The 18,356-nt window shown below is 44.3% G+C and overlaps 1 protein-coding gene across 1 annotated transcript in view; it reads right to left on the minus strand.

The window, feature by feature from the left end:
• Positions 1 to 1,846: 1,846 nt before the first annotated feature.
• LOC124798574 overlaps positions 1,847 to 18,356 on the minus strand; it is a 181,299-nt gene continuing 164,789 nt past the window's right edge. Inside the window, exons 5-7 of the mRNA XM_047262036.1 lie at positions 15,093 to 15,539; positions 9,776 to 10,015; positions 1,847 to 2,731 (exon numbers count right to left, since the gene is read on the minus strand). Coding sequence (XP_047117992.1) covers positions 2,420 to 2,731; positions 9,776 to 10,015; positions 15,093 to 15,539 — 999 coding nt within the window. The 3' untranslated portion in view covers positions 1,847 to 2,419. The remainder of the gene's footprint in view (positions 2,732 to 9,775; positions 10,016 to 15,092; positions 15,540 to 18,356) is intronic.

Genomic DNA, 18,356 nt, shown 5'->3' on the forward strand with positions numbered 1-18,356 from the left:
TTTAGATTTCTCGCTATCACCATTATAACATTTTGTGGTTATTAACACACATGACACCAGTTGACGCTCTCGTTTGAGGTCTCTGAAGATCTACTTCCTTGGGTAAATACAGATTTCCATCTTCTCAAGAACATTTCGATCGAAAAAGAATTGAGCGGTCCTGTGGGGACCCTTTTCCTTCAGGTGGCCATTCTACTGTAATTTTACTTCAATGATCTTCATTAGAGATTTTTCGAATTCCAGTGTCTGTCTATTCCTGTTTTTATACTTATATCTGTCTTGAATGCAAGAACAGAGATAGTCCATTTTTTCTTTTTTGTCCGGAGACAACTCTTAGCTGATCCAGAAACGGTTGTTACCTCAAATCCATACATTAGTATAGATACAAGATGCATCACTGGCCTTGCAGACTGGTGAAAATGATTCATCCCAAAACACCGAACTTGCTGTATTATAGAATCTGTCAAGTTTTTCTATGCTATTGTCTATTTAATTGTGTTTACCATTACATGAACAGACAACATGATCAGCGTACTATATCTTGGCCACAATAGTGGTCTCTGATTTTTTTAATTTCTTCTCAAGACTAAACCTCCACACTTATTTTGTTGATTATTTATTCCAAAGTTCTAGTTGTGTTTCTACTGCTGTCTTATCCCGTACCACTATATTGTCGAAGAGAAAACTATTCAGAGCTATGGTTAAAGGCAATTTCGATAATGGACCATCCACTTCCTTTCGAACTGATGTGATATTCTATTTTGGAGCTGTATGCAACCCTTGTTGTCACAGCATTATTATTGTTCTCTTCCTGTGACGTTCTCAGTTACTTTCTTACGTATCAGATTTTCTTACATCTGTCTCCTTGCAATCTCATTGTATGACTAATAGAATTAATTTTCTACCTTTTATCTTTACTATAGTGTTAGGATTTATAAAAAACTTACATAGTTTAACATTTTTTGGATTCTCTACTGAAATGATCCTATACCGCTGTAAAAGTTTTGCACAGTACTTTCACCTAGAATAATATGAAGTCTACTTCATTTTTTATCATATGTACTTGTTAGAACTGGTTGTACACGGTAATTCCATGGTGACGTTACAATCGATCAGGGATGCCGCAGAAACATAATTGTATCAATTTCAAACAGGAGACCCATATCCGCAAACGACTGAGTATAAGATTACAGGTGAAAATCGTTCTGCTATGTCTGACGATGGACCTCTTCTATTGAAAGCTGTTGGGTTTCCATATTTTGGGAGGAGATATGGACCAAAAAAGTAAAAAATGTCCGGTAAACATGGGCTCCAACGTGTGTACCTTTAGCGTTATGACCATGTGCCCATCTTTGCTATTGTGAAATGCATCTCTTCTATTGAACAAGCCCTCACAGATCTTGCGGTATTCGTTTGAGAGCATGTTTGCAAGACAATTATTTTTCTTGTTTTGGTCCATATATCCTCCTCCCAAAATATGGAAAGGAAAGATCTTGCAGTAGAAGCGGTTCTCTGTCAGAGGTATCAAACGATTTACGCTTATAATTTTCGGCTGGGTCGTTTCTGGACCAGTTACCTCACCTGAGATTGATAGATTAATCGTTCATCATTATCCCCGACAATCTGTAACATCATCACGTAATTGCGCCATACAAGTGACATGTAGATACCTGTTTTGTCTTCTAGTAGATATTTCTTCTCTAAGATATTTGCTGTTGCATAGTAGATTTTATTGGGGTTTTAAATTATCTCTTTAATTTTATTCTCATTTAGTTGTCTGACGTGCATAACAATCTTTTTAAAACAATGTTAGAAAGGAGATTTGTGGAGTAAATTACCAAGACGGTTTCAAAGTGTCAGTAGCCTTTATTGTTCATGTTATGTGTTATTACAATTGAACAAAGTAATCTTAAATTATAAGGAAGAACAAAAATATTGCCTTTGCCTTCCGGTTGGGTAAATGAGAATTCATGGCACATAATATCATTTGCCACAATCACTTAAACAAAAATTTGTTGTTGAGCACTTTGCTTATAAGTTTCGCGCTGGGAGAAATACAAACTCTGCTGAGCGTCCATATGTGGTTAACTATGCAGAAACGTATTTCATCATATACGAAGACACATATAATATACATATATATTTTTCAGAATTTGCTTAAATTTCTACGTAAGAGTCACTGTCGCTTTGAAAGAAATACGAAGCGCTAAATAACTATAACCGAGTCATCACTCGCCTCATAATTAATCTGCGTATGGTGGGCAAAAACGCGTACATCGAACACAACGAAAAATCACATCGCGGAATGCTAGAATCACAAATATGCGTAGAAACTGAAGTTCGGCGCCTGCTGCTGCTGCTCTCTGCGACACGAGGCTGGTGTGTGGGTTGCCTGCACGTCAGGCGCCACGGCTCCAGCCTACAGGTAGAGAGTGCCCAGGCGCTTGTGGCTGCTGCCGCCGCCGCCGCCCAGGGACAGCTTGGGCTTACGGCCTACCGCCGCGCCCGCAGGCGCCGCCGCCGGCAGCTGAGGGCCGGCGGGGGGCGGCGCGTGGTTGTGGCCCTTGTCGCCCCCGCCGCCCCTCAGCTCCCAGACCAGGTTGGTGAGCGAGCGCGGACGGCTGAGCCGCCGTGACCGCTTCTCGGGCAGCTTCGCGCCCGCCCCGGAGTCGCCCGACGTCCGGCCACCGGAGTGGCTGGAGTCCAGCGTGCCGTCCACCTCCATCGCTTGCTGAAAGACAAGCCAAAGCGCGAGTCAGCCGACAAAATCACTCGCTTCACAATACCTCGTTGTTGCATGCCAGAAATGAGTACATTCGAACTCTTTAACGTTATCCACTACAGTCGCGTAATTGCTAAGCATGTTATAGCAGAACAATAGCTAAATAAAATGATGAAAAAAACAGGCGCCGCGTTTCGTGCTATCTGTTTAATATAATTGGAGGAGATTTAGCTACGGCGTCGAGTAAAGAAATAATCTTTTCCGCTTTTCTTTTAACGACCGTTAATAACTACTAATTTTGCGTCACAGTCAAAGTTAGTTGGCATAAAACTTTTCTGCGAATGGTACCGCACCATATCGTAAAAAAACTATTACCCGTCAAGGCAACTTTTCGGCCACGGTCACAGTGACCTCCTTCTCGGTCTATTGGTGTATTTTGCTGTCCAGAGTCACTTATATTTTGTCATGAGTGCTCACTGAGCATGACATTAAACATAATTTTAAAAATCGTTGATATAATTGGTTTCTTAACGCGGAATGAGCGGAAATTTTATTGTTATAGGTTACTGCGGTGGACGGAGTGGGAATCCGCTTTGTATATTACTTCTTGCAGTGTGTGTGCCATGATTAGTAGTCATCGGCAAATGACACGTGAACTCCTGTTTTCTTTCGAATGGACAATGGCCGCGCGGTGTCAGTTATTTGCACAAAATATGTTTGCATTCCTGTGATAGAATATATTTGTAACGATACACGTCCCTGAGTTTTCTCCCCCAAGACAGAACGTACGTAATACGTTTCATGGATGAACTATGAAAGAGAGGGAGAAATACAGAAAGAAAATAATGAATATGTAACGCACATTACAAATAGGAACAGATTCTGAAAGATATGGCCCCCAGCGTTAATATTTTTAATTCCTAAGCCCACTTAAATAACTTCAGACGTTTGACAAGTCGTAGCCCTGTCACCTGTCGCATTCAGTTTGCTATATCAGAGAGTGGGGATATAAATACGGTACTGATACTCGGGGGGGGGGAGGGGGGGTAAATCGAGTTGGGTTAATAAGTACGACGATTTCACATGTAACAAATTCAGACATTCTCCACGACGTTTGGTAAAACTGGACTACAAACAATTAACAGAAATTTTTAAATATTCGTGAACACATACGCAGTGAAGAAAAATGCGTAATTACACGACGAGACAAGATTCTGAAATCAAATAAAGTTCATAGTACAACCTGGAAAGGTACATGAAATGAACTGACGCAAAACTACAGTAACAAAAATTGTGGATCAGTCCAAGCAAAATTCAAATATTTGGAAACAGTAACTAGGGAAACGTGCAATACGGCTGAGAATTTCTTACGCTGAAAAAAGGACATTAATTTTTTATGGATTTAACCTCACAAAGAGCTCAACAAGATACTCGGATTTTCGTTTTTTTATTTTAATTATTTATGTTTTATATTTATAGTAGTTGAAGTTCAGAACTTGGCAGTCTGACAAAACAGTTAGACGTAAATCTAAAAATTTCTCGAGTAAATCGACTTTGAAGCTTTTCAAGTGTCTTTAGTAACCAACTTTTCGACAGGCAGCTTGGCTGTGTGGTATAATGGTCGTGTGTCCACTAGATGCCTGCGTTCGATTCCCAGCTACAGAAAATTTTTAAACAAAGTTGTTTCACGAGCAATTTAGTGAAGCGCAAAAGACATAAAGATGGGAAAAAGTCGGTAGCCCTTGTGACTGGTAGCTGTTTCATCGCTGATCTGAGTCTCCTTTTGGTCAGAATGTTTTTCATTTGTTCTCGTCCACTTGCAATATCTACGTCGTTTAAATATAAAATTCATCAAATATATGCAAAGTAACACATATCTAATTGTTATGTTCATGAAATCTGCACGTCATCTTATTCCGAAATACATATCGCACACAAAAATCCAGTATTCATTGCAAATATAAATTCTCAATTACTCATCTTTCAGAAAGATTGTTAATAAACACCGTTTAAGTTGAAGAAACACATAATTTAAATCTTCTTCACACTTTTATATTTTACTCTCCATTGAAATGATCATAGAAATTACATCTTTGTTTAAAAATTTACCATAGCCAAGAATCGAGTGCAGATCTCCCATATGGCAGGCAAGCATTCTGTCACAGGGCCACACTACAGTTGAAAAATCGGCATTGAATTACGGAATTAAAGACGCTCGGAAATCTTCAAAGCCGACATTCTCGAGAATTTTTGAGAGCTGCACCGAATTTCTTCGTGGAACTGCAATTTGAGTTCTGAACATCACGTACCATAACATAAATACAAAAAATCTGGAAATCCGATTACTGCGTATTGTCTTTGTCACTGTGTTACCCAAGAAAAAATTTAGTCTGGCTAAAAAGTATCATTGTCTGGTAAATACAGCATACCATGAGATGTGAAGAGGTGAAATCGTTGAAATTCGAACAATAATTATGGGTGATATTCCCATCCTATAGTTTAGACCACGACCGAACAATGTTATGTCTGATAAACATAGGCATGACAAAAGCTAAGATAGCAGAGCCATCTGAAAACGTAAGAAGAAAGCATAAAAGGTCCTACTACAACATTTGGTTATGTAAACAGCCAGTTCTTAATTTCAATAGTATGCCAAATTACAGGTATTACACTTATAAAAGCATCTCAGGTTTTTTCAAAGACAGTTTACAGGACCACTGGCACATTTCTAGATTTTATTTATGTAACAGTTCAGTCTATATCGTAATTAATTAATAAAACTTAAACACTTCACCCCTTTCGACCGATATGCTAATTTTAATGGCCCAATCGTAAACGTCAAATAAATGTATATTGGTGATGCATATCACTTATTGATAGTTTTATTTGACATTACAGTGCACACAATTCAGCAAACGCCTTTCACTTGTAAAATATATGCTGGTCTGGTGAAATACCTTATATTTATTTCTTTTCGTTTGATATGTATGCTTTTTCATACAAGTGTACATTATTACAATACTTTTAAGATCACCGGACAAAATATTAGTCAGCGCCTTAAAGGATCATACATGTCGCTCTGTGAAGGTGCAAATAATGAATAACTGGCAACGGCCGGTCTCGTGACCCTACCTGTGACGTAAGTAATGGCAGTGAAGTTGTATGCAGGTGCCAGTCGGCGTTATGGAACTCGTGCGGTAAGTTGTGTCGACGTGCAGACGTGACAGAATGGCAGAAATGAGGCATCGTCTGTGGATGTGCCTACGATCACGCCATGAATGAAGTTGCCGATTTGTTGGTGTAACACTGCGGGCTGTCCAATGTGTCTACAAGGATTGGTGTACCACTCGCCGCCATGCAAAACGCCACAAGAACGGCGGTCGCGAGAAGATCCTAACCGACAGGGGCCGGAGACGTGTGTGACGTACTGTCAGTGACAATCGGTTTCTAACTCGACAGAAACTGCTGCTGTCGGTGAATGCTGGTCCATTTCTAACAGTCTTCCAGCGAATATTGCGAAAGGACTTGCATTACCTGAGCAATTTCAGCTGGGTACTTCGCAAAAGGCTATTGTTACAGTGGATAATAACCTGTACGTCTTCAGTTGATTAAACAACCACAGGAACTGGACGGTAACGGATTGGAGGCGTGTGGTGTGGTTCGAAGATGTGTAAGTTTCCTCTTTCTCAAATAAACCGAGGCGTCCACTGCAGTGAATGTCCATTGTGGCGATTAACTCTGAGATTCTGGAGGGTGTTCTTCAGGTCAGAAGTTATTCTAGGATGTTTCGCAGGCGTTGTTCGTATCATCATTTGGTCCCGCTCATTCAGCTGCCATGAACATGAGCCTCTATGTTTCTTTCAATCTTTCGTGTAGATCTTCATTATGAGAAACCTGTGGAAACATTTGTATTCCAAGATGACACCGCCGTATCTTCGGCACAAGACGCTGGTCGATCTGGGAGGGCAGCTTCGACCGCTACGGACCAACTAAGTCCTGATCTCTCCCCATGCGAATAACACGCCTTCGGTGCGTTTAGAAAGGCCTTCAAGGGTCAACAGTTCGTGTCGGGCGAGGACGTGCACCATGCAGTTACGGACTTCTTCACGCAACTTGACCACAGTGTCTTAACAAACGGGTATCTTCAATCGTGGTGCGTCAGTGGGATGACTGCCTCAATACTCACGACGATTTGATCTAATTGGCATGCCGATTATGGATAATACGACTTTCAAACGGAAACTTTTTGATTGCCACTTATAAATTACTATGAATACGGCGTGCTTGTAAGTGTTACTCGGGGACCTACAAGGTGTGTGAGAAAAGTAATGAGACTGACAACTCTGCGAGCGGTCCGGCAATGCTGTGTTGTTCTACTTGTGTAGACCGGTGTATTTGTCCCTTCCAAATGCTCAGTCCGAGTTTCAGCTATGTGCAGCCATCACATAATTTTTACGAGCGCCGTAGGAGAAGTTGCGTTTTTGATGTGTGTTACGAAAATGGAACAGTGGAATTTAGAACAAAGTTATGGCATCAAGTTTTGTGTTAAGCTTGTGGAATCCGCAATTGTGACCTTTGAAAAGTTGAAACAGACCTACGGGGAACATTCCTCATCAAGAGCGCGTCTTCCGTTGGTACAAATCAGTTTTGGAAGGCCGAGAACATATTGGCACCGTCCCGCACTGCCGTTTAGTGAAAAAAATAAGAGCTCACGGAGTATCGTAGCAGACTTGTGATTGTATTCAAAACTTTCTTGCGGATATAACTCAACACGTCGCTCTTCACGGAACAAAGTCGCTAGATGTGAAGGTAATGTCCGGAGTACCACAGGGAAGTGTGATAGGGCAGTTGCTGTTTACAGTATATATAAATGATCTAGCACAAAGCGTCGGACGCTCTTTAAGGCCAGTCGCAAATGTTGCAGTTGTCTATACCAAAGTAGCAACGCCAGAAGATAGTAAGAATTTGCAGAATGACCTGCACAGAATTGATGAATGGTGCAGGCTCTGGCAGTTGATCATGGGATAAATAAATGTAACAAATTTCTTATACACAGAAAAAGAAGTCCACTGCTTTACAGCTACACTATTGATGACTAATGCCGTAAAATATCCAGGCGCAACTATCCAGAGTGACTTTAAGTGGAATGACCACATAAAAAAGATAGTGGGAAAAACAGATATCAGAGTCAGATTCACCGGAAGACTCTTAATGAAATGAAACTCATCTACAAAGGAAGTGGTTTATAAGGTGCATGTGCGCCCGATTTTTTGTATTGTTCATCCGGATGGGATCTTTATCAGGTAGGACTGATTGAGGAGATAGATAAGATCCAACATAGAGCGGCGCGTTTCGTCTGGGATCGTATAGCTGCCGAGAGGGCGTTACGGAGATAGTAAACAAACTCCATTGGCAAACGTTACAAGAGAGGCGTTGTGCATCATGGAGAGAGTTACTATTGAAATTTCGGGACAGCACTTTTCAGGAGGAGTCGGACAACGTATTACTTCCCCCTCCCCCCCCCCCCCCCCCACATATATCTCGCATACTGACCACGAGGAGAAAATTCGAGAGAGCCAATGCAGAGGCTTACCGACAGTCATTCTTCCAACACACTATTTGCCAATGGAACAAGATTGGAAGGATCAGTTAGTGGTACCGAAAGTACCCTCCGCCACACAAAATTAAGTGGCTTGCTGAATATATTGTAGAACGAAAATGAACCTCGCTCAGGGAGACCTCTAACTTTAGAAAAGTCGAACACCTGCTTGCGCTTGACCTTGTGAGATTGTTCCTCCAGAACAAACTGTCACCCACGTGTTTTACAAAGATGTCCTTGAAAGGCTCAGTAAAAGGGTGAATCGAGTGAGAACGGACAATGAAGAGAAGTGGATGCTGCATTGTGACAACGCCCCATGTCAAATGGCAACTCCCATCACGGAATTTTTGAGCTTAAATGCCATTTCTGTTGTTTCAGAAGCTCTCTGTTCAACTGATTATTAATTGAAACTCTCAGCTGCCGATACGTGTTGTAGATATACCTCGATGGGGACAGCTGAAAACGTGTGCCCCGACCGGGACTCGAACCCGGGATCTCCTACTTACATGCCAGACGCTCTATCCAGCTGGGCCACCGGGTACACAGATGAATAGCGCGCCTGCAGGGATTTATCACTTGCACGCTTCCCGTGAGACCCTCATTCCCAACTGTCCACAATCTACATACGTAATGTACGTAATAGATATTTGCCCATCCACTCATTACTCGCGCACACTAAGGTGACGATTTCAGTAAGAGTTCGGGCAACCTGTGCACATTCGCACAGACGAAGGTCAATGGCTGGGTAGCCTTTAACTATATATATGAAGATAGTGACAATTCTATCTTCATACTGTCTGTTAGGTACATTACGTATGAAGATTGTGGACAGTTGGGAATGTGGGTTTCACGGGAAGCGTGCAAGGGATAAGTCCCTGCAGGCGCGCTATTCATCTGTGTACTCGGTGGCTCGGATGGATAGAGCGTCTGCCATGTAAACAGGACGACACCTGTCGGCAGCTGAGGGTTTCAATTAATCATCATTTATTTTAGAGAAGCTGCACGGTCGTCAATTATATCTGTTCTTTCGAGAAAAGTTACTATCTTGATATCTCTGTTCAACTGATCTGAGTGTTTGTGACTTTTTTCTCCTCCCGAAATTGAAAAGTGTCTTAAAAGCATGTCATTTTGCGACTCGGAAAAAATTTGAAAAGAGTCTGATCGGTGTGTTAAAGGCTCTACCAATTGAAAACTTTCACCACTGCTACCAAGATAAGGAACAATGACTGCGCCGTTGTATAGCTGCCAAAGAGAACTACTCATAGAGGGACATTATTGTTGTTTGAAACAGATTAAAAACTTTGGTATACAAAAACTGATTCTCATTACTTCTCTCACACGCCTCGTGTAGTCGTTGATTCCAGTAACAACTCACTCCCCTTGATGAAATGAGAAGTGATATTGCCGTCACACTAATGGGAGCGGGTGTACTCCGCCTAGTACAGCGCCGGTACCTGCAGGTTGGAGAGCGACTTGTAGCGGACGCCGAGCGGCGGCGACCCCGGCCGGCTGGCCGCGTTGGCGGAGGCGCTCTTCTGGCGGTGCAGCAGCTGGCGGCCGTGCTGCGCGCCGCTGCCGCCGTGCTTGATGTACAGGCCGCCGCCCCCGCCGCCCCCGCTCGGCGACTTCTCCTTCACCGTGGGCACCGCGACACCGGCGTCTTTGTCCTTGCGCCGCGTCCTCTTCTCCGCCTTCTGCACACGAAACGAAAACAGGCGTCAGCTGCTGGACAGGATTGGTGTACGGTGTAAAGAATGGCAGCTAACTCTAAATATAGATAAATGTAAATCAATGCAGATGAATAGGAAAAAGAATCCTGTAATGTTTGAATACTCCATTAGTAGTGTATCGCTTGACACAGTCACGTCGATTAAATATTTGAGCGTAACATTGCAGAGCGATATGAAGTGAGACAAGCGTGTAATGGCAGTTGTGGGGAAGGCGGATAGTCGTCTTCGGTTCATTGTTAGAATTTTGGGAAGATGTGGTTCATCTGTAAAGGAGACCGCTTATAAATCACTAATACGACCTATTCTTGAGTACTGCTCGAGCGTTTGGGATCCCTATCAGGTCGGATTGAGGGAGGACATAGAAGCAATTCAGAGGCGGGCTGCTACATTTGTTACTGGTAGGTTTGATCATCACGCGAATGTTACGGAAATGCTGCAGGAACTCGGGTGGGAGTCTCTGGAGGAAAGGAGGCGTTCTTTCCGTGAATCGCTACTGAGGAAATTTAGAGAACGAGCATTTGAGGCTGACTGCAGTACAATTTTACTGTCGCCAACTTGTATTTCGCGGAAAGACCACAAAGATAAGATAAGAGAGATTAGGGCTCGTACAGAGGCATATAGGCGGTCATTTTTCCCTCGTTCTGTCTGGGAGTGGAACAGGGAGTGAAGATGCTAGTTGTGTTACGAGGTACCCGCCGCCACGCACCGTAAGGTGGATTGCGGAGTATGTAGATGTGGATGTAGATGCTGCCGCCAACCGCTGACAGACTTCAAATACTGACTTACAGGCTGTTAGTCCACCGTTTTAAGATGCCGCTGTTTCTTCAGTGTGTGTGTGGCTTGCGGCAGACATACGCTGCGTGATTCAGCTGCACCTACCTACGCAATCTGCAATGCCTTCACAAACCACGGGCCAAATTTTCATTTCTCTCGCTGGCTACGCGCGTACTACTAGTCCCATACAAAAAATGAACGGGATTTCTTTGTAGCAAATTTATAATATAGTTGAAATGTGTACTGCGATACGTTTTCCCTAGTGACCATAGTTTTCTAATTATTCAAGAAAAACGTACAAAAGTGACCTTCAAATGCGTTTTTCTTGAACAACTCGAAAAGTGTGACCTCCAGCGAAAACGAATCCCACTAAAAATTTTAACTACATTAAATTTCATACAATAAGGTCCTGCTCATTATTGTGCAGGACTAGCAGTTTGGGCATAATGAGCGAGAGAATAAGAAAATTTCGCGCTTGGCTTTTGAAGGAGTTACATGTGGCACAAAAGGGAGGAGCAACTGAATTACCTTATATATGTGTATCACATGTCCCAGTTTTTGTCCATTTATTGCATCACATATAAAAAACTGATAAAATCTTTTATATATATATATATATACAGGGTGTTACAAAAAGGTACGGCTAAACTTTCAGGAAACATTCCCCACACACAAAAAAAGAAAATATGTTATGTGGACATGTGTCCGGAAACGCTTACTTTCCATGTTAGAGCTCATTTTATTACTTCTCTCCAACTCACATTAATCATGGAATGGAAACACACAGCAACAGAACGTACCAGCGTGACTTCAAACACTTTGTTATAGGAAATGTTCAAAATGTCCTCCGTTAGCGAGGATACATGCATCCACCCTCCGTCGCATGGAATCCCCGATGCGCTGATGCAGCCCTGGAGAATGGCGTATTGTATCACAGCCGTCCACAATACGAGCACGAAGAGTCTCTACATTTGGTACTGGGATTGCGTAGACAAGAGCTTTCAAATGCCCCCATAAATGAAAGTTAAGAGGGTTGAGATCAGGAGAGCGTGGAGGCCGTGGAATTGGTCCGCCTCTACCAATCCATCGGTCACCGAATCTGTTGTTGAGAAGCGTACGAACACTTCGACTGAAATGTGCAGGAGCTCCATCGTGCATGAACCACATGTTGTGTCGTACTTGTAAAGGCACATGTTCTAGCAGCACAAGTAGAGTATCCCATATGAAATGATGGCGGTGAATCGAGGAAGTACAGTACATACTGATGAAACTAAAATGAGCTCTAACATGGAAATTAAGCGTTTCCGGACACATGTCCACATAACATTTTTTCTTAATTTGTGTGTGAGGAATGTTTCCTGAAAGTTTGGCCGTACCTTTTTGTAACACCCTGTATATATACTTTTACAAACTTTTCTTCACACTGAATCAAGAAAAAAGGTGATGTAAACATATGACCGAAAATCCTTCGTTTCCGAGTTTTTATTGAGAGTTGATGTTCAACGGCTTTCCAGGTACAGCCAAACAACACCACGTACCTATGAACCCGTTTGACTCAATGTATCCTCGATGACGTTGTGTTATCAGGGAGATTGTTTACATTCGTCAGTCTTCGACGTGTCCATTGCGTACTTGTACTACAGGTAGTGAGTTAACTGCAAGTGTTCCTTACAAATAGGATAAGACGTTCATTTCGTGAGCAAGGAGACATGATTTCTATGTAAAGCCACGGAAATGGTAACGGAGACGCCGTTTCCAGACCGAAGACTGCCGAATCATCCAACCTTGGTCCTTTGTGTCGTCGTGTTGCCGAGACAGGATCCTTAGCCCCACAAACTATTTACAGAGGAAGATCACATGTTGCTCGTACGCCTAACAAAATGAGTGCACACTGGCTGCTATCTGGCGAAGATGAGTGAGCCAGGTATAAGCACAAGACAAATGGCCCTGGCATTTGATGGATCTCCAAGTTCATCATAGAGGATACTTCACGAGCAACTGAAGTATCTGCATCATCTACAAAGTGTGCAGGGCTTGTGCCTGCCAATCATCCACCACGGGAGATATTTTGCCGCTGGTTCGTTGCACAAACTGCCAACCCTTGTTTGCCTCTTCACTTTTGTTTGCAGAAAAGCCAACGTTTGGATGAGATGCAATAACAAATTTCCACGACCAGCAAAAATACGGCGACCGCAACCCTCATGCAAAAGTACAGGCTAGATAATAGCATCAGTTTAATATGTGAGCTGCAATTGTAGGTGACTGTGCGATGGGGGCATAAGTTTTTCGAGCACATCTCACAAGTGCTGTCAACAGGGGTTTATCCAGAACACCCTCCAAGACCTTCTAGAAGATATGCCCCTGCAAATGATGAAGTTCCAGCATATCAGTCTCAGAGTTCGAGGCACACTGGCTGCTGTCTACCATGACACACACAAACGAAAAAATGGCTGACATCGAAATAAGTGTCCAAGAAATAGAAAAGCAACTGATATCACTCAACAGAGGAAAGTCCACTGGACCTGACGGGATACCAATTCGATTCTACACAGAGTACGCGAAAGAACTTGCCCCCCTTCTAACAGCCGTGTACCGCAAGTCTCTAGAGGAACGGAGGGTTCCAAATGATTGGAAAGAGCCCAGGTAGCCCCAGTCTTCAAGAAGGGTCGTCGAGCGGAAGCGCAAAGCTATAGACCTATATCTCTGACGTCGATCTGTTGTAGAATTTTAGAACATGTTTTTTGCTCGCGTATCATGTCCTTCCCGGAAACCCAGATTCTACTCTGTAGGAATCAACATGGATTCCGGAAACATCGATCGTGTGAGACCCAACTCGCTTTATTTGTTCGTGAGACCCAGAAAATATTAAATACAGGCTCCCAGGTAGATGCCATTTTCCTCGACTTCCGGAAGGCGTTCGATACAGATCCGCACTGTCACCCGATAAACAAAGTAAGAGCCTACGGAATATCAGACCAGGTGTGTGGCTGGATTGAAGAGCTTTAGCAAACAGAACACAGCATGTTGTTCTCAATGGAGAGACGTCTACAGACGTTAAAGTACCCTCTGGCGTGTCACAGGGGAGTGTTATGGGATAGTGTCGGAAGTTCCACGCGGCTTTTCGCGGATGATGCTGTAGTATACAGAGAAGTTGCAGCATTAGAAAATTGCAGCGAAATGTAGGAAGATCTGCAGCGGATAGGCACTTGGTGCAGGGAGTGGCAATTGACCCTTAACGTAGATAAATGTAATGTATTGCGAATACATAGAAAGAAGGATCCTTTATTGTATGATTATATGATAGCGGAACAAACACTGGTAGCAGTTACTTCTGTAAAATATCTGGGAGTATGCGTACGGAACGATTTGAAGTGGAATGATCATATAAAATTAATTGTTGGTAAGGCGGGTGCCAGGTTGAGATTCATTGGGAGAGTCCTTAGAAAATGTAATCCATCAACAAAGGAGGTTGTTTACAAAACACTCGTTCGATCTATACTTGAGTATTGCTCATCAGTGTGCGATCCGTACCAGATCGGGTTGACGGAGGAGATAGAAAAGATCAAAAGAAGAGCGGCACGTTTCGTCACAGGGTTATTTGGTAAGCGTGATAGCGTTACGGAGATGTTTAGCAAACTCAAGTGACAGACTCTGCAAGAGATGCGCTCTGAATCGCGGTGTAGCCTGATGTCCAGGATTCGAGAGCGTGCGTTTCTGGATGAGGTATCGAATATGTTGCTTCCCCCGACTTATACCTCCCGAGGAGATCACGAATGTAAAATTAGAGAGATTCGAGCGCGCACGGAGGCTTTTCGGCAGTCGTTCTTCCCGCAAACCATACGCGACTGGAAGAGGAAAGGGAGGTAATGGCAGTAACACGTGAAGTCCCCTCCGCCACACATCGTTGGGTGGCTTGCGGAGTATAAATGTAGATGTAGATGTAGATGGACAGGTAAAGGAGGACTGATTTGTTCGAGGAGCTAATTTGAACTTTATGACTACCCCCTTGTGAGCCAGCCTTGTAGACCGTGGACACATGCAGAAGGATTAAGGAAAAACCATCTTATTACCTCCAAGATGAAAAATTCCCTCTTCCAGGTGACTGGTCACCGGCTCTAACGTCCACATAAGCACAGAGAATGAGCCCAGCGATATGGTCAGGAATGATACGTCGGAACGGTACACCCGCCTACCGTGCGTCGTCGAGTACTCACTTTCGCGTACGCAGAGCACTGCGGCAAAGCGCGCGGTGCGAGTGTGTACTCACGTGGTGCTGCATCTTCTTGGTGGGGATAGTCTCAATGGGCGGCGGCTCGGGCGGCGACGCTGCGGCGAGCGGCACCAGGTGTCCGGGCGCGGAGGTGGGCGACAGCGGCGGCGACCCGCCGGGCGACGCCTTGTCGGCCGCGGCCGGCGCCGGCTGCGGGTCCGCGAACGGCGACCGGATGTTCTTGGGCAGCGGCGCGAAGCCGCGCACGTAGTCGTAGATCTGGTCGATCTCGTCGTACTCGTCGGCGAGCCCGGGCGGCGGCGGCGGGCAGCGGTTCTCGTCGTGGCCGCGGTCCCGGTCGCGGTCGCGCTCGCGGTGGTGCGACAGGTTGGCCGAGTCCGAGGAGGCGCTGCGCCGCAGCAGGTGGCCGCTGGACGGCTTGCTCTTCACGCCCGAGGACAGCAGCCGCAGCGCCTTGGGGTCGCCCAGCTTGCCGTCCAGCACCTGCAACCACAACCCAGCAGCCGCTCAGTCTCCCTGCGGGAATGACGCGTCCGAGCTAAGGGAAACTATCAGAAGGAACAGGAGGCGGCCTTTTGACAGACGATACGAGACTTTCAGTACAAGCCCGGTTGTCAGTCTCAACACTGACCCCTAGAAATTAATAATTTTTACTATCTTTTCGTTTACCGTTAACATTTCAATTTCCATTCCCAGTCGTCGTACCCAAGTACACATGCAGCTACTCGACACGTGATTTGCTAACCAAAGGCCTAGAGCTACGAAATGTCTCTCTCGTCCGCCCGTGCGAGCTCCCATGGTGCAGCGCGAAGTCACACTTACGACCGTCGCCAGAGACCACATATTGTGGACGATGTACGGCGCACGAGGCAGATTACTTTATGAACTGCTGATTAAATTGAAAACAGTTATTGGAGGACCTGGATTTATTCTGTGTTCTGACGTTATCAAATCAGTCTAAATAAGAAACACCAGCTTCTCATTGACTTAAGAAACAGGGGCAATCTTCTCACTTCTCCATTGTCTATAATAAAAGCCCTTTAGTAATCCACCATTTACGTCTAGTGATATATACAGGATGTTAGGGGTAAAGGTACAGATATTGTGATCATTGGCACCTTAATTGTATATGCGTTAGTGTGTTTGTAATTGTATCTGTGTCTAAAGGTCTTCCCGCAAACATATGACGAAGTTTACTACCTGATGTTTTCTTCACAGTTGTAACTGTGCCAAGAAATAGATCTCGACTGAGAATGTAAACTATATGTTTTGCGTCCACGCATCCACACCTCACATTTGACATGCTGCCCAGGGGAAAATGAAGATCAACAGCTTACTTGTCCTACTTGTATTTGGAAATACTAACCACACTAAAAACAAACTATGTGCAAGAATATAAGTATTAGTCTGCAAATGAAATAAACTGAACTACACTACTGGCCATTAAAATTGCTACACCACGAAGATGACATGCTACAGATGCAAAATTTAACCGACAGGAAGAAAATGCTATGATATGCAAATGATTAGCTTTACAGAGCATTCACATAAGATTGGCGCCGGTGGCGACACCTACAACGTGCTGACATGAGGAAAGTTTCGAACAGATTTCTCATACGCAAACAGCAGTTGACCGGCGTTGCCTGGTGAAACGTTGTTGTGATGCCTCGTGTAAAGAGGAGAAATGCGTACCATCATGTTTCCGACTTTGACAAATGTCGGATTGTAGCCTATCTCGGTTGTGGTTTATCGTATCGTGACATTGCTGCTCTCGTTGGTCGAGATCCAATGACTGTTAGCAGAATATGGAATCGGTGGATTCAGGAGGGTAATACGGAACGCCGTGCTGGATCCCAACGGCCTCGTATCACTAGCAGTCGAAATGACAGGCATCTTATCCGCATGGCTGTAACGGATCGTGAAGCCACGTCACGATCCCTTAGTCAACAGATGGGGACGTTTCCAAGACAACAACCATCTGCACGAACAATTCGACGACGTTTGCAGCAGCATGGACTATCAGCTCAGAGACCACGGCTGTGGTTACCCTTGACGCTGCATCATAGACAGGAACGCCTGCGATGGTGTACTCAACGACGAACCTGGGTACACGAATGGCAAAACATTTTTTCGGAGGAATCCAGGTTCTGTTTACAGCATCATGATGGTCGCATCCGTGTTTGGCGACATCGCGGTGAACGCACATTGGAAGCGTGTATTCGTCATCGCCATACTGGCGTATCACCCGGCGTTATGGTATGAGGTGCCATTGGTTACACGTATCGGTCACCTCTTGTTCGCATTGACGGCACTTTGAACAGTGGACGTTACATTTCAGATGTGTTACGACCCGTGGCGCTACCCTTCATTCGATCCCTGCAAAACCCTACATTTCAGCAGGATAATGCACGACCGCATGTTGCAGGTCCTGTACGGGCCTTTCTGGATACAGAAAACGTTCGACTGCTGCCCTGGCCAGCACATTCTTCAGATCTCTCACCAACTGAAAAAGTCTGGTCAATGCTGGCCGAACAACTGGCTCGTCACAATACGCCAGTCACTACTCTTGATGAACTGTGGTATCGTGTTGAAGCTGCATGGGCAGCTGTACCTGTACACGCCATCCAAGCTCTGTTTCACTCAATGCCCAGGCGTATCAAGGCCGTTATTACGGCCAGAGGTGGTTGTTCTGGGTACTGATTTCTCAGGATCTATGTACCCAAATTGCGTGGGAATGTAATCACATGTCAGTTATAGAATAATATACTTGTGCAATGAATACCCGTTTATTATCTGCATTTCTTCTAGGTGTAGAAATTTTAATGGCAAGTAGTGTATATTGTTCACTATCCGATGTGTTCTGCACAGTTGTAAGTGCGCCATGAAGTGGACTACGCCTGTCAGTATAGACATCCTGTTTTGTGTCTTCACATCCTCTCAAGAATACCTGATCTTCTGCCCAGAACAAAATGAACATTAACGGCTTCCTCCTGCGACATGTGCTTGGAGGTGATTTCTTCTTCTTCTGTGTTGGTCAATCCAAGTATTGGTTTGCAACAGCTACAATGGCAGGTTGTCTCCATTCTGTGTGTCTTTCAGCCTTTCTCTTCATTTCTTTGTAGGTGTTACATCCCACATCTTTCACGATTTGATCCGTGTACCTCAGCCGGGGTCTTCCCCCTTGGTCTTTTTCCCTCGACATATCCCTCTATGATTATGTTCAGAAGTCCTTTATGTCTTAATACAGGGCCTATAAATTGCACTCTTCTTTTAACAATGAAACTCCAGAAGCTCCTCTTC

Source organism: Schistocerca piceifrons, chromosome 5, assembly GCF_021461385.2.
Source record: "Schistocerca piceifrons isolate TAMUIC-IGC-003096 chromosome 5, iqSchPice1.1, whole genome shotgun sequence".
Classification (NCBI taxonomy): Eukaryota; Metazoa; Arthropoda; class Insecta; order Orthoptera; family Acrididae; genus Schistocerca; species Schistocerca piceifrons.